This window comes from Anolis sagrei, chromosome 2, assembly GCF_037176765.1.
Source record: "Anolis sagrei isolate rAnoSag1 chromosome 2, rAnoSag1.mat, whole genome shotgun sequence".
NCBI classification, from domain to species: Eukaryota; Metazoa; Chordata; class Lepidosauria; order Squamata; family Dactyloidae; genus Anolis; species Anolis sagrei.
The window spans coordinates 266146434-266160940 of NC_090022.1; the positions used below are offsets into that span (position 1 = coordinate 266146434).

The 14507-nt window shown below is 39.5% G+C and overlaps 1 protein-coding gene across 3 annotated transcripts in view; it reads left to right on the forward strand.

Annotated features, from left to right (window-relative positions):
* The window catches only part of CMYA5 (cardiomyopathy associated 5), a 97707-nt gene that overhangs the window by 41290 nt on the left and 41910 nt on the right, over positions 1 to 14507 (forward strand). For 2 of the 3 annotated variants that reach the window (XM_060761608.2, XM_060761609.2), the window contains exons 3-6: positions 113 to 208; positions 1707 to 1940; positions 5489 to 5511; positions 12225 to 12343. In XM_060761608.2, the coding sequence (XP_060617591.2) occupies positions 113 to 208; positions 1707 to 1940; positions 5489 to 5511; positions 12225 to 12343 (472 nt within the window). The remainder of the gene's footprint in view (positions 1 to 112; positions 209 to 1706; positions 1941 to 5488; positions 5512 to 12224; positions 12344 to 14507) is intronic. The other variant, XM_060761610.2, reaches the window with a different exon arrangement.

Below are 14507 nucleotides of genomic sequence, written 5' to 3' on the forward strand. Positions count from 1 at the left end.
GATTCTAATTACATGCGTACATAATTAAAACTATGGGGTTTTTACAAATAGAAATAAAATATTTTGTTCTATCTTTTCACATTATTTTGATGGCTGTGAAAACTTATTTCAGGGTCAACTGGACAGATACCTAGATGTTTTACAAGAGAGATCTTTGAAGATTGAAGGGTTTGTCAGTGAGATAGAAGCTCTGTTCAATTCCATCGAGGTAAGTGTTGAGAGCTTTTTGCATGCCTTCAACTCTTTCAAGAATTTGTCTTTTATGGATTCATACTTCATAAATACCCTAAAGGTCCCAGATCTTGAGTTTAGAAGCTATGGGAGGCCACCAATGAATGGATGAGAGACTGCCTATGAATATCAGGTGCTGTAAGCTATATTTCAGAGGAAGAAACTGGCAAAACCACCTTTGAGTCAAACACCCTTGAGTATCCCTTGCCTAGGAAAACATCATGAAATTCAACATATACATACACATCCCCATTGTAATATTGTAGGCCCTTCATATCTGCAGGGAATTGATTCCAGGACCCCTGCACATATAAAGATGAAGTGCTATCCGATCCCTTCTACCACCTCCTTATGCAAGCCTGAAGGTAACTGCTGCAGACTCAGACCTCCTTCTCCTACAACCAGGTCCATCACTTTCACCCCCTCATTCTCTCCCTGGGTCCAATTCTGTGGCTTCTTCACCTTCAAAAGGGAAGCTCTACCTAATAGCTTCTGCCACAGCCCTCTTGTGAGGCAGGAGACTAGAAGAGTTGTCCCATACTGTTTTCAGTTCATTTTTTTCTTTTGGAATATTGCTTTTTTCAGATTTTTTAAAAATATTTGAGTTTTAAAAAATTCAGTCCTCAGTTGGTTGAATCTGCGGATCCAAAGCAGGAATAGGGCAATTGTGACAGACTACTTTCTGCACAAGAAATAACTTTTGAATGGCATGTTACCACAAATGAACAACTGATTATAGTGTTGTGCAATGCTGCTTTGCATCTGTTACTGGAGGGAGAATTAAACACATAAAAAGCTACTCAAGATTTGAAGGCTGTGACCCTTTTTAAAGCCAGTTATACAATATCTGTAACAACATCCTCAGTTGGCTTTTAAGGAGGCTTTTAAGGAGACATAGGAGTCTGTCTCCCTGGAAAAGTGCACATTAATTACTGACTGACAAGAAAATCGTCTTTAACACACTAAGTCACTTTCACATAAGTTTGTCCTTCAGAGTGCATAGTTCTTTGACTTTGAGAATCTTGTAATTGATGAGATCTGAGTATTTGAACACATGAAACTATCTTACACACAGTCAGCTAATGGTTCGTCCACTCAATCCTTATTTGGTACAGTCTTCTTCAGATGTGTGTGGGTATAATGTTCATCAGCACTAGTCATCATAGGCCAAGGCTGGTCTTGATGAAAGTTTAGGTCTAGAACACCTGAAGGCATATGGTTGGGGCCAGGCTGAATCCACATAACATTTTGGTTGCATCTTTCCATGGTCTCATTCAGAGGTAGGACTGATGTTGTCTTAAGCACACAGAAGTCACCAGACTTCCTACTCTTGGCTGCAGGTCAGATTCTTTTCCATCTTTGGTTTCTGAGACTGTCAAGGATTGCACTTGCTAATTCTACTTGTAAAACAGGTGTTCTAATGCTTCACCACTGAACTTTATATTTCTGAATATTGTTTTCCCCACTTTTCCTAGGAAAACTGTAAAGAAAAGGAGCAACTTTTGGAAGAGCAAAATGAAAACATTGTAAAGACAATAGTAGGGCACCATGATAGAACGGCACAGAGCTTTGAAGATGTCAAGAAGACAAAAATGGAGTATCTCTATGAAAAGATGGTTAATTTCCAAGAATATATTGATACAGCAAAGGAGACCCTGGAGGCAATTATCAAGGAAGCAGAAGAAATGGATGATTTTACTTTCCTAACGGTATGCACAACATTGACAATAAAAGACGTTCCCCAGAGTTTTTGTCACTTCAAAATGTCTCAGGACTTTTATATTAACAATATTTATAGGAGATGTGTTGTCAAAGGCTTTAGCAGCCAGAACTACTGTAGTTTCTGGGCTGTATAGTCGCGTTCTAGCAGCATTTTCTCCTGACGTTTCGCCTGCATCTGTGGCTGCCATCTTCAGAGGATCTGATGGTGGTAAAGCAAGTGGAGTATACATATATACCTGTGGAATATCCAAGGTGGGAGAAACAACCAATGTCAATTGACCAAGTGTGAAGGATGCAATTAGCAAGCCTGATTTGCAAGTGTTTGAGTGGGATCAATATATTAGCATGTGAGTAACTGAAAAGACTACATAGTCAATAGTGAGAGCTTCTGCCTGGAAGTAGCCAGGCCTTTGTTCCCTTGAAGTGTTTATTACCCGGAGACATCCTTTGTCTGGGTGGTGTTTGTTGGAGCATGCAGGGAATTAGTTAGTGTGTGTGTCTCAACTGTAAAATAAGATGCATGAAGCTGATTGGTTGAGCAATGCCCAGGGAGCAGGATGAGCCTGGGACTTTTGGATACTGTTACATTTTTGATCAGGCTTGAGCTATACAAGTGCAGAGACAGTTTTAAGAGACACAGATAGAGAGAGAGAGTTGGGAGTGTGCTGAAGGAGTTTATCCACATGGACAGAGAAAGGCCATTTCAAATCTCCCATAAAAGGGCATTATGGGAGTTGATGCAAATGATCACAACATACATATGTTGTTATGAACTACAAAGAGTAAACTAGTTGTTCTTTACTGTTCACCTGCGTGGCATATTTTCTTTCTTTGTCAAGGCAATGTGTGGACTGATCAAAAGTGTAATACATGTGGTTTATTTTACATTATGCCACCGTGTTCACTGGCCCTTGATTGCCTGGGGGGTTCCTGTGTCTGAGTAGGGTTTATTAGTTCCACAGGTATATATACTCCACTTGTTTTACCACCATCACATCCTCTGAGGATGACATCCACAGATGAAGGCAAAACCTCAGGAGATAATGCTGCTAGAACACGGCCATACAGCCCAGAAACCACACAACACTCACTTGATAGGAGATCTTGCAAGACTTTAGATTTGCACTATTTAGCTGTTCAGATTTAGCAAGGTTTCTTAATCAATCTCCATGCCTTAAAGCCCAGATTAGAACACAAGAAAGAATGGTTTAAAATGATTCTGCTTTTACCACATATTTAAAAGCAAGTTCAGAGTATGGTCAAATGCAGATGATTAATTGTCACCAGGTTAAAGAGTTTAATTGGTCAGTGTTCACATTTAATACATATTGTCTGTATTATCAAATATAGGATACAGGATGTTATCAGACATATAGAAATATAAAAATTCCGATCCAGATACCTTTTCACATCTAAAATGATTTACAATGTAAACAAAACCTGCTTATCAGGAAAGTGTTCTTTTTCCTTCCCTAGTTCTTACAGAAACAAGCCAGGGGCAATCAATTTATCTATCATTTAAAAAAGCAAAATATAGGTATACCTCAGGCTATATTTCAAAGGAAGGCAGTGCTAAACCACCTTTGAGTATTCCTTACCTATGAAAACAAGCAACTTGAACACACACACATATCTCTGTTCATGTAGCAGATATGTTCCTGGGTTTTACTTCTTTAACAGTAATTTTTTTACCAGAGGAAGAAATAACATGGAAAAAACAGGGATAAGTCCCTGCACCACAAAAAAAAAAAAAAAAAAAAAAAAGCAGCTTGGCTTTTAGGAAACAACCACCATTAAATAATTTCAATCATATCTTGCCTTTCCCCCAATGATGGGGCTCAATAGAGTTTACATATTATTAAGAGCACTGCATATTTAAAGTCATAGAAATTTGTTACAAAAATTATAGAAAAGTTATTTCTCAGATAAAATCTCTCACAAAAGAGCTGACCAGGTTACCTACAGGATTGCCTTCTCCTGTACAATCCTCCCCACAAACTTCTGTACAATCCACCTTGCACAATTAGGTCCTCTGGGGGCTGAGAGGTAGCGTCTTCTTCCTGTCGTGTTCCACGGTGTTCTATCTTGAGAGAAGACAGCGAGTTTAATCACTCCCATCACCCACTATCTAGTTAAACCCATTTCTAGTTAAATAATGCAGCTTTTACCTCATCACACAGGTGGCTGTTGCTTCCTCCCATTCAGTTGTCCATGGAGTGCCCACATCACAGGTTGTTGCGGGATTTTATTTTTGTTTTTTCTTTACGGAATTTCAAAGGTTCAAAATTGGAGTTACAGCAACATTTTTTTAAAAGGATGGAAGTCTACAAAAGGAGCACAGAAGGGCACAAAAATACTACCCACTGAAACAAACTGAAAATGGGCACAATTTTCCATGTCATGGGAAAAATACTAGTTTCTAAGCATTTTAAGTGCATGAAGATGACTGGAGTCTATTCTAGCCAGTCCTTCAAATTCACCCATTTCTACACACTGCGAATCGTGAAGACAATCCATGGAATGGGTTGCACATCATTTGATGGGATCAGTGGGATTTTGTCTTTGAAATTTGTAAAAATGGAGGAGGCCACAAGGTCTTTAGCCTTCTCTACCAAATAGTGCAAGTGGCTCACCAAACTATAGTTCTTATGACTCCATAGCATTGAACCTAGCAATTAAAGTACTGTAATATCAAACTTACAGTCTGTGGTTCGAATCTGCAGGATGGAGTGAGCTCCATTGCTAGACCAGCTTCTTCCAACCTAGCAGTTCAAAACATGGAAATGTGAGTAGTTCAATAGGTTCCACTTTGGCAGGAAGGTAACGTTGCTCTGTGCAGTCATTCCGGCCACATGATCAAGGAGGCGTCTACAGACAATGCTGGCTCTTCGGCTTAGAAATGGAGATGAAGACCACCACCCAGAGTCAGACTTGACTAGCTTTAATATCAAGGGGAAACCTTTATCTTTAATATCAATACATGGTAACATTATGAATGTATGAATTTAGCACCAAAACATCACAATGCATTGAAACAGCTGTGGATCCGGGTGGGAGGCAGACTGCGTTGGATAATACAGAACATTGAATGAGCAAAGGTTGGATAAGCGAGACTCTACGCTAGTTCAATGGATCCACCCTTTATCTTGCCCAAGGCCCTCTCAATACTATGCAGAAGGGACGAGGAATTCATGATTGAGATCTCAAATGTCTGAAGTTTGAGAAATCGCACCTGCTTCTAATAGTGTGTAATGTAATGAGAGAATGCCGATTTTTTTCCCCACATAGTGCTGAAAAGTTCATTTTGGAAAACAAGCATTGCTGTACTATCTTGTTGTACTGGCAGGGGATTTTGGGAGTAACACTCCCTAAAAGTAACATTTTCAGTAAAATTTGGAAAGTTTTATCTGTTGCTACCAGTTCATGAATTTCGCCTAAGTGGAAATAATCAGGAAATAAAATCATATGGATAAGATGTCTAGCACATTTTGCAATATGTATTAATCCATTCCTTCCCTCCCCTTCCCTCCCTCAGTCATCAGAAGAAATAAACAAAAGGTATATAAAAGCTTTGCTGCATTGTGGTGTGTATTAGGATCAGCATGTTTGAATGCTATAATATTTTCAAGCTCCATTGGAAGCATGCTGCTAGTATAAACACCTCATTTCAGAAACGCATAGATATTAAGGAGGTAATGGTGTGCTGGATAATGTTGCTGCAAAGTGTTTGGAATATTTTGCATGCATTTTGTTATTTGCAATTTAAATACTAATACATTTGGCATTATTAAATTCTCCCTCTCTCTTGCAATAAGCATCTGTGTAGCTGTCCTCCAGCAGGTGTTTATCATGATTGCATAAAACCATTTTAAAATTCCAGTTGTAATATGCTACTGTTTTGTGAGAGTTCATGTTTTACTGATTTAATTTCCCTGTTAGTTGAAATGTTAATGAACATGGTTCTCCTAGGCAATGAGGCACCAGGCAGAAATATATTTAGAGTTTGGTGTGTAAGTAAGGGCTCCAGCCGCAATGAAATTTGGGTTTTCTTCTGTAGTTTTTACTACCTCCACCAGAAAGATTGTATGGAAGCTGAAAGTTACCTGAGATTCATTTTAGAAAATTAATAGCAGTTTTTTTTTTAAAAAAAAGTCATATTTGAAAAACAAACAGTAGTTTTTCCAGATAGTTGAAAGTGATTCAAAATAAGGCAGCATGGTACATAACGTGTATATTATTACACAGTTTAATCCCCTTATCCACAGATTCAGAGTTCATGGTTTTGCTTTCCCATATTGCAAAAAAAAAAAAAAATTCTCTCTCACTCCCCTCTTCTGAAAATGTTTGTGGGTCTCTCTATATCCCCCAGTGAAATTCTATAACATGTTTCTGGCCCAAGTATAGTCAAAATGTAGGATTTGCTATTATCCATGGTTTCAGACATTCACTTGGAAAATACCCTCCAGATACAGGAGTTGCACTTTATTGCTGTTGCTTGGAAACATTTAGAATCATAGAATCATAGAATAAAAGAGTTGGAAGAGACCTCATGGGCCATCCAGTCCAACCCCCTGCCAAGAAGCAGGAATATTGCATTCAAATCACCCCTGACAGATGGCCATCCAGCCTCTGTTTAAAAGCTTCCAAAGAAGGAGCCTCCACCACACTCCGGGGCAGAGAGTTCCACTGCTGAACGGCTCTCACAGTCAGGAAGTTCTTCCTCGTGTTCAGATGGAATCTCCTCTCTTGTAGTTTGAAGCCATTGTTCCGTGTCCTAGTTTCCAAGGAAGCAGAAAACAAGCTTGCTCTCTCCTCCCTGTGGCTTCCTCTCACATATTTATACATGGCTATCATATCTCCTCTCAGCCTTCTCTTCTTCAGGCTAAACATGCCCAGCTCCTTAAGCTGCTCCTCATAGGGCTTGTTCTCCAGTAGAAGCACTACACAGGACCTCATCTCATGGGGACAGGGAGCAGGGGGAATTGTCTTCTTATCATGATGTTTCATTCTGTTCCATTTATAAGCAAAATTCATAATATATTCACCCCATCACATGCAATGTACTTTTGTCTGTTTCTATTATAATTCTCCATATTCTGAGCTATCACGTGGGCAAGTGTATTCTCTGCCCATTCTGCAGTCTTCTTCTTTTCTTTCTTTCTTTTTAAAAGCGAAACTTCGCAATTGTGGAAGTCCAAGATCTAGGTCTAAAAAAGGGGGGAAATATAGCCAGAGCAAAGTGGTGATACATTAAATTGCACAATTCCTGAAGAAGGAATTATTGTTAAAAATTACCATAAAAGTTTCATGCAAGAGGATTACTGAAAAGGAGAAAAGGAGCATCAAGGCTCATTTTGTGACTGCCCACAGGAACATCCACTCTTTAACATCACTAAAATGATATAACAAGGGAGAATCAAGCAGTTCCCATCCCATGCATAAATAAGCAAATTTACCTGTTTCTGCATGAGTTAGGAGATCTGAAGACAATTGCCACCTGATTCCTAAAACCTCCATTTCTATACACTTTAAGCACATTTTAAAGATGGAGTTCCATGGAGAACAGCTAGAAATAGTTTTGCATCATATAATGGGTTCTGTGAGACTCTAGAAACAGGGGTGATTCTGAGTCTGATGAGGTTTGTTGTAGCCTGGTCAGATTCTGAGTTCTCAGAAGATGAGGAAAGGTATGCTGGGATAGATTCAGAGGGCCCAGAGGAGGATAGAAATGGCCTGGAGAGAGTTGTTTTGGAATCTCCTGGCAGTTCCCATGAGACTGGAGAAAACAATATTAGTTCTCATGAGAACCTGTCAGAAGTGCAGTCTGAGAGAAATGTGGGAGACAAATGTTTGTCCAGGTCAAGGTGCTTGTAACTTTGGGGGCAGAGTATGCAACAAAGACTCGCTTTTCCCAGAGGCTTAGAGACAAGGAAAGGAAAAGCAGGTGTGTGAGGAATGATGTCATGGGAGGGATTGAGACCTTTTAAAGCAGTTCCTGTTGGTACAATCCTTTGTGAGAGCAATGTTTTATTCAGGTGAACAGCTCTCAGTTCTTGGTCCTATGTTTTTGGAATTCATGTATTCAAGTTTCTAAGTTTGTTCCTGTTCCTAGTTAATGTGTGGCATAGATTGCCTGCCTTAGATTCATGCTATCATGTTTATGGATTTTTCTGGGGTTTAACTCTTGAGACTGTATTTTGAAAGGATTTTGGACTCTCGGTTATCTTGGAAATAACTTTTTGAACTTTTATTCTATTTTTTATATTTGCTTATTTTTATATACTCTTCTTTAAATAAATTTTTACTTGCAGGATTATCTGGACAGAGTGTGATTTGTGGTGAAAAGGTGTTGGCTATGTGGAGACCTTTTTAAAGAAGAACTGGTTACCTATCATAGTATGGCCCCTGCATCCATGGGACCTGTATCTGCAGTTTCATTCATTCATGTCTGATAAAATATGTCCTCTTTTCTAGGTCCTCCAACAAGACTCTATGATATTCTCGAGCCAGAAGTTTTTCATTTCAATAATGTTTACTGTTACCCATCATTTTGCCTATCCACATGAATTCCATGAATGTATACCCTGTGGATACAGGGGTCAATCTGTATTCTATCCATTCATTCAACCATTATTTATTGCTGTTATTGCCCTACAGAAAAGTGATCTGTAGAGTTACTCATTGTAGTACTAACAAATTACTGTTGTAGGTAATATTTTGCCACTGAAACATATAAGAAATGGTAACTAAAGTGGAACCACAACATTATAACTGCAGTGTGAAAGAGCCCCGGGAGAGGGGGAAAGGCCACAAAAGAAGCAATCTGGTAGTACCATCTTCAGTGACTCCAGAGGCAGTCCAGTATTTTCCCATACTGACCACTCCTTCAGCTGGACTCTGTTTCTAGCCATAGTTGAAAAACTTGAGAGAAAGAGGTGGTAAATCATTAGGGAGCCCCAAGGAGTCTACAGCAGCAATATCAACGCAGCTTCTAGTAACACACACATATTAAAATGTGTTTTATTTTCATGGTGGCACTCTTCCCTTCAGATTCCACTGTTTGCTTGAAACATGGAAAGGAGATCTGGGAACCCTAAACAAGCAGAAACATAGTGCTGTAATTGTGGAGTGTGAAAAAACCCTGGGAAGAAAGGAAAGTTATGAATTGACCTACCTGAATGCCTTGGAATTCATATAGAGGCATCCTAGTGGAGTCTGTTGGGCTATAAACCCCATCATTTTCAGACACACAAATTGAGGCATGGATTGCAACTCCCATCATCCTCAGCTGGGGACAATGCCAGATTGGGAAGTCTGACTAGTAGTCTCTTAGAAGAAAATGTGACTGGCAGGAATTTGGAACATAAGTGTTTCTATTAGGGAGATATGAGGTTATATTAAAACATTTTGCTGCGGGTTCCATTTGCCCAGCTTACTTGTCCCAATGCATCCATCCCTATGTCCCACCTCGAAATCTAAGATCATCCGGGGAGGCCCTGCTCTCGCTCCCATCAACAGCACAAATGCGCCTGGCGGGGACGAGAGACAGGGCCTTCTCGGTGGTGGCTCCCTGCCTATGGAACACACTCCCAACTGAGGTAAGATCAGCCACCTCCCTCCTGGCTTTTCGAAAGAAATTAAAGGCATGCTTTTGGGACCAGACTTTTGGACAATAGATGCAAGCAGCACCTTAAAGGGATGTGACTGGAACGACGATAAGGCTGACGAGACTGTTTTACTGTTTTAATGATGACTTGTGTATTGTTTAATTATGTTTTATATTTATGGGGTTTTAATTATTGTAATTGTTATGTAATGGCCTTGTAATGGGGCCCATTGTAAGCCGTCCTCAGTCCCCCTTTGGGGGTTGAGAAGGATGGGATAGAAATACGAGAAATAAATAAGTAAGTAAAATACAGCATACAGTCTTTATGATATCTCATTTAAACAATAATTCATTTGCCTATATATAAATATGTTCTAGAAATGACACATCAGTCTTTTGCATAAATGCCTCTTTTACATTCTTTGATACTCATTCTGTATCAGAGTTAAAAATGCATTATTTTCTGCCTCTGTAATGAGCTCAGCAAACAAGAGCTAATTACTTCTAATCCATTTTGCTTTCATTTTTCCATCATCTGTTTTTGGGGTTGTTAACGCCTCATCACCAGCTGTTTTACATTGTATCTTTGGAATCAATCAGCTTCCCAGACTATAGTTCATTTTCTATCACACGTAAAATTCTTCAAAGGATACCGTTTATCCATTTCAATTCTTAGGTTCCCCCCCCCCCCCCACTTTGAACTGGCTTTGAATCTAAGACCCAAATGTCCTTTTGCTTCACAACTTCTAATATCCTTTCAGTCTGCGGTTTGCAGGTATTAATCTAGAGCAAGGCTTTCTAAACTTTTCCACAAGCAATGCCTTTTGGCCTGTGACCCTGGGTATATACTGTAGGTGTATACAATAGATATAAAAACCAAACATTTACTGATAACAAATCACCATTTGCAAGGCTTGCTAAACTGACTGAATTCCTTCTTATGAAGTAGGGCTGAAGCATCTTCTGCATAGACCACTGTATACACTGCAGAACAGATTTGTGTAAATGTCTAAAACAGCCACTTTTGATTAAGCTGAAGAAGTATATGAACAGTACTTATAATTGCAGGTTATTTTCTATAGTAAAATGTATAACCATTGTTACGAAAGCAATTCCTCCAGTTATTGTTGAACTTCAACTCCCAGAAATTCTCAGCAATATGACTAATGATAAGAGATTGAGGGAATTGTAATCCACAACATCCCAAGGGTCAAAATGTCAAAAAGGTTAAGGTTTAAAGGCTCTGAGCCAGCAAGAGATAATCTGGCTATTTTGTTCTTCTTCCGCTCACTTATTCTTTCATTCGATCTTTTTCTGCTGGATGAAGTGGAAGGATTATTAGGGATCTAACTGGGTAAAAGTTAGGATACTAAGCAATTCAATTCTATCCTCAGTTGCTGCTTCAAAACCTTTAGAGACATCAGTGGGGATTCCAGGCTGTAAACATAGCAAACCAGTTTGTTTTCAAAGTACTGTATATACTCGTGTATAAGTATAGGAAATTTATTTTTAAAAATCAGCCCAAAAAACCTGAGTTGATTTATTATTTTTGAGTAGAGTGGCAAAAGGAGATATCCTTAATACATCCTGTGAGAATCTAAAATAAGAACCAATTACCTCTACTCTCTCCAACATTACACAATTTCTGGGCTCTTTTGAATATCTGGACAAGAAAATGGCAGTGGCAGTGTCCAAGTGTGGTGGGACACTGAGGCAGTACTGGTACTTTCCCCTTCACTGAGGAATAACCCTCTACTTATCCAAGGCCTAAGGTCGACATATACATGAGGTTGACCTATACATGAGTGTATAGTATAGTATAGTATGTCCTACTATGTATTCTCTCTCTCTCTCTCTCTCTCTCTCTCTCTCTCTCTCTCTATATATATATATATATATATATATAGAATGCATGTGTGTGTGTACACATATGTACAGTGGGCCCTTGGTAGCCACTTTGGTTTGTTATCCAGTGGTAATAAAGAGGGTGCTGTTGCTTCATCCTTCTAAGGATATTAAGCATCTCCTAAATAATATAATCATGGAGTTGGAAGAGACCCTGTGGGCCATCCAGTCCAACTCCCTGCCAAGAAGCAGGGCAATCGCATTCAAAGCATCCCCAAATGCCTAAATAGACCTTCTAAAAATCTGGACACAAACCTTATTTTTGAATGTCAGTTACACTTAGGGTCTCCTCAGGCACAGTTTCCACTTTTAAGATATTTCTTTCAATCCTGTGATGAATGTATTGTTAAAGGCTTTTCATGGCCGGAATCACAGATATATAAACTCTTTTTCCTAGTTCCAACAGACCTCACCACCTCTGAGGATGCTTGCCATAGATGCAGGCAAAACATCAGGAGAGAATGCCTCTAGAGCATGGCCATATAGCCCGAAAAACCTACAACAACCCAATCCTGTCATGATTTTCTTTCTCTTCAGTTTATTCCATTTCCTGGTGGACAGCAACATTTGTTTTTTTTCCCCAGACAAAAATAATAGTGCTATTTTTTATGAGTTGTTGTCCAGGATTCGTTAGGCTGTTTTTTCAAATGGAGACTTTTCAGGCCTTATTGTGGATATAACAGGTTGTTTTACAGGACTGAGTTTGACAAGTGAATGTTAGAATGCTTTCGAATGTCTCTCTATATTTTGCTTCCCATAGGCTGCTTTCTGCCGTGGAGAATATTCTGACTTTGGAAAAGATGCCTGGTTCATTTTCGCAGTTCAAACACTATGCATGTGGTACAGCAAATGGTGACCAGACCTTAAAACACATCCCTGGTAAGAATCTGTGTGAACAATTTGGTGTCAGGCTTGAAAATATATCAGGACCTAAAAATGAAATGTGCTTGGGAAAGGAAATTGGTGTTGTGAGCTGGTGCATATAATTAGTAATCAGCTCAGTTTGAAGTGAAGTCTGATTGTGCTAAAGTGTTTGGATGATGGGAGAAAGAACTAGAGAAGCAACAACGAATGCTTCTTACTCATACTAAAAAGGGAAGTCACCTGCAGGTTTGGATTAGATATTATGCAGTCATTTGCAGCAAGTTTATTTGTATGTTAAGAAGAAAGACTTTAAAAAGTTTGCCTCCTGATCTGATCCTTAAGACCTCATAAACAAGGCCATGGTTTTGCCCTGCATCGGGGTGAATCCATGGGCTCCCAGCAAGGGATATGGAGAAGCTACTGCTCTATGCCCTGCATTGCCTGCCTTGCCTTGCCCTTCAAGTCATGTGGGAAAGCCTTGCCCCCTGCTACCCCCATTACAGGGAAGGCAGCATGGGAAGGCTCCCATGTTGCCGCAGGGTTGCCGCAGTGGCAGCGTGCGCAGCTTCCTCTCCCTTTTTGGGACAAAGCCTGCTAGGAAGTACCTGTGCATCATGTGAAGGGTTCTTTGCCAAAAATGGAGGGGAAGCAGCATACGATGGGCATATTGGCCCACCTGATGAGGCAGAAAAAGCAAGTTGTGCATCTTTTTGGACCTTCAGGTTTTTTTCTGTTTTTGATTGGCAGAAAATAACCTGACCATAACTTTGAACAAAAGGCATACTACTTCATGACAAGGGAGGTAGACTGAGAGCCAATTAATAACAACTAAAAATCATGTATTAAGATAATGCAATAATGTACTCTCTAAATATTGAGTTGCTTTGATAAGTTGTTTGGAGAGAATTGGGGATAAACAACTTAAAAATAATTACAGTGATGGTGTAAGTAAAAAAGCAGTGCATTTGTAATATATTACTTTCTTAATGGCAAGTAGGAGGAGTGTGGTACAGGAAAATTATGAACAAGATAGGTTCTGTAGGTTTGTTCTTAAGCTGACTTTGTATGTAAATCAGAATAGTTGCATTTTAAGTGTAACTCCAGCCATATCTATCTATCTATCTATCTATCTATCTAACTAGCTAACTAACTAGCTAGCTAGCTGTCTATCTTTGGATAGCATAGGGAAGGGTTAACACCCCTGTGGTGTTTGTTTTGCTGTCTGTGCTCCTGTTTAGAAGATTTCACTTCACTTTCTGTTCCTATGATCATTGGATTTTGAAAAACAAGGACTGGTGAGAAAGCTTCAGTTGAGACACCTTTTCCCCTAGATAACTCATTCAGGGTGAATTTCCCTTCTTAGGGGTAGATTTCTCTCACTTCCCATCCCATTTAATGCAGTATGAGTGTGAGTATCTGTGGTTTTCTTTACTCGTGTCCAACAAGATAGGTTCCCTCTAGGCATTTTCTAGATCCTCCAGCGTGACTGAGTGCTATTCTTGGACCAGACAGAGGTCCTTTGTTTCAATATGGTTTGTTATTAAATGTGGTTTCATGGATGTCCATCAAACCTGGGATCTGGTGGCTGTACCACAGTTGTTTTCTAAAGCATTCTGATTGGAGAAACATGACAAGAGGTGGGATGTTTTGCTTTTTACATAAGTCCTGCTGTGCCAGGAGTGTAGCAGGAGTGGAGCAAAATGATAAGAATTCTGTATCCCCCTCCAATTTACTTTCTTCAGACTCCAAATTTCTAGCATTGCAGATGGTCACTTAAAATAATTCACACCTAGAACTGTTCCATTTGCTGTGTTTGCACTCCTTGATAACTTTGTCAGCTCCCTTTCTAAATGCCCAACGGGTTTTTACGATACTGAAATGCTAGAAATTTGGGAACTGAAGGAAAATGTCATGGGGGTGGGGCAGAATTCTTATGGGTACATAATGTTCTCATTTTAGTTACACACCTACCTCCTCTGCTATTTTTTAAAATGAGCTTCCACCCATCTCCAAATTAATGTTTCACACAAAGCAACAAACAGATCTGAGAGGGGACATTTTGGGAGAAATGGCACTGGACCCCTTCTTCACTGCCATTATATCCAGATTATCTGCTTTGAACTGAATTATATGGCAGTATAGACACCTATAATACAGTCCAAATCAGATAATGTGGATT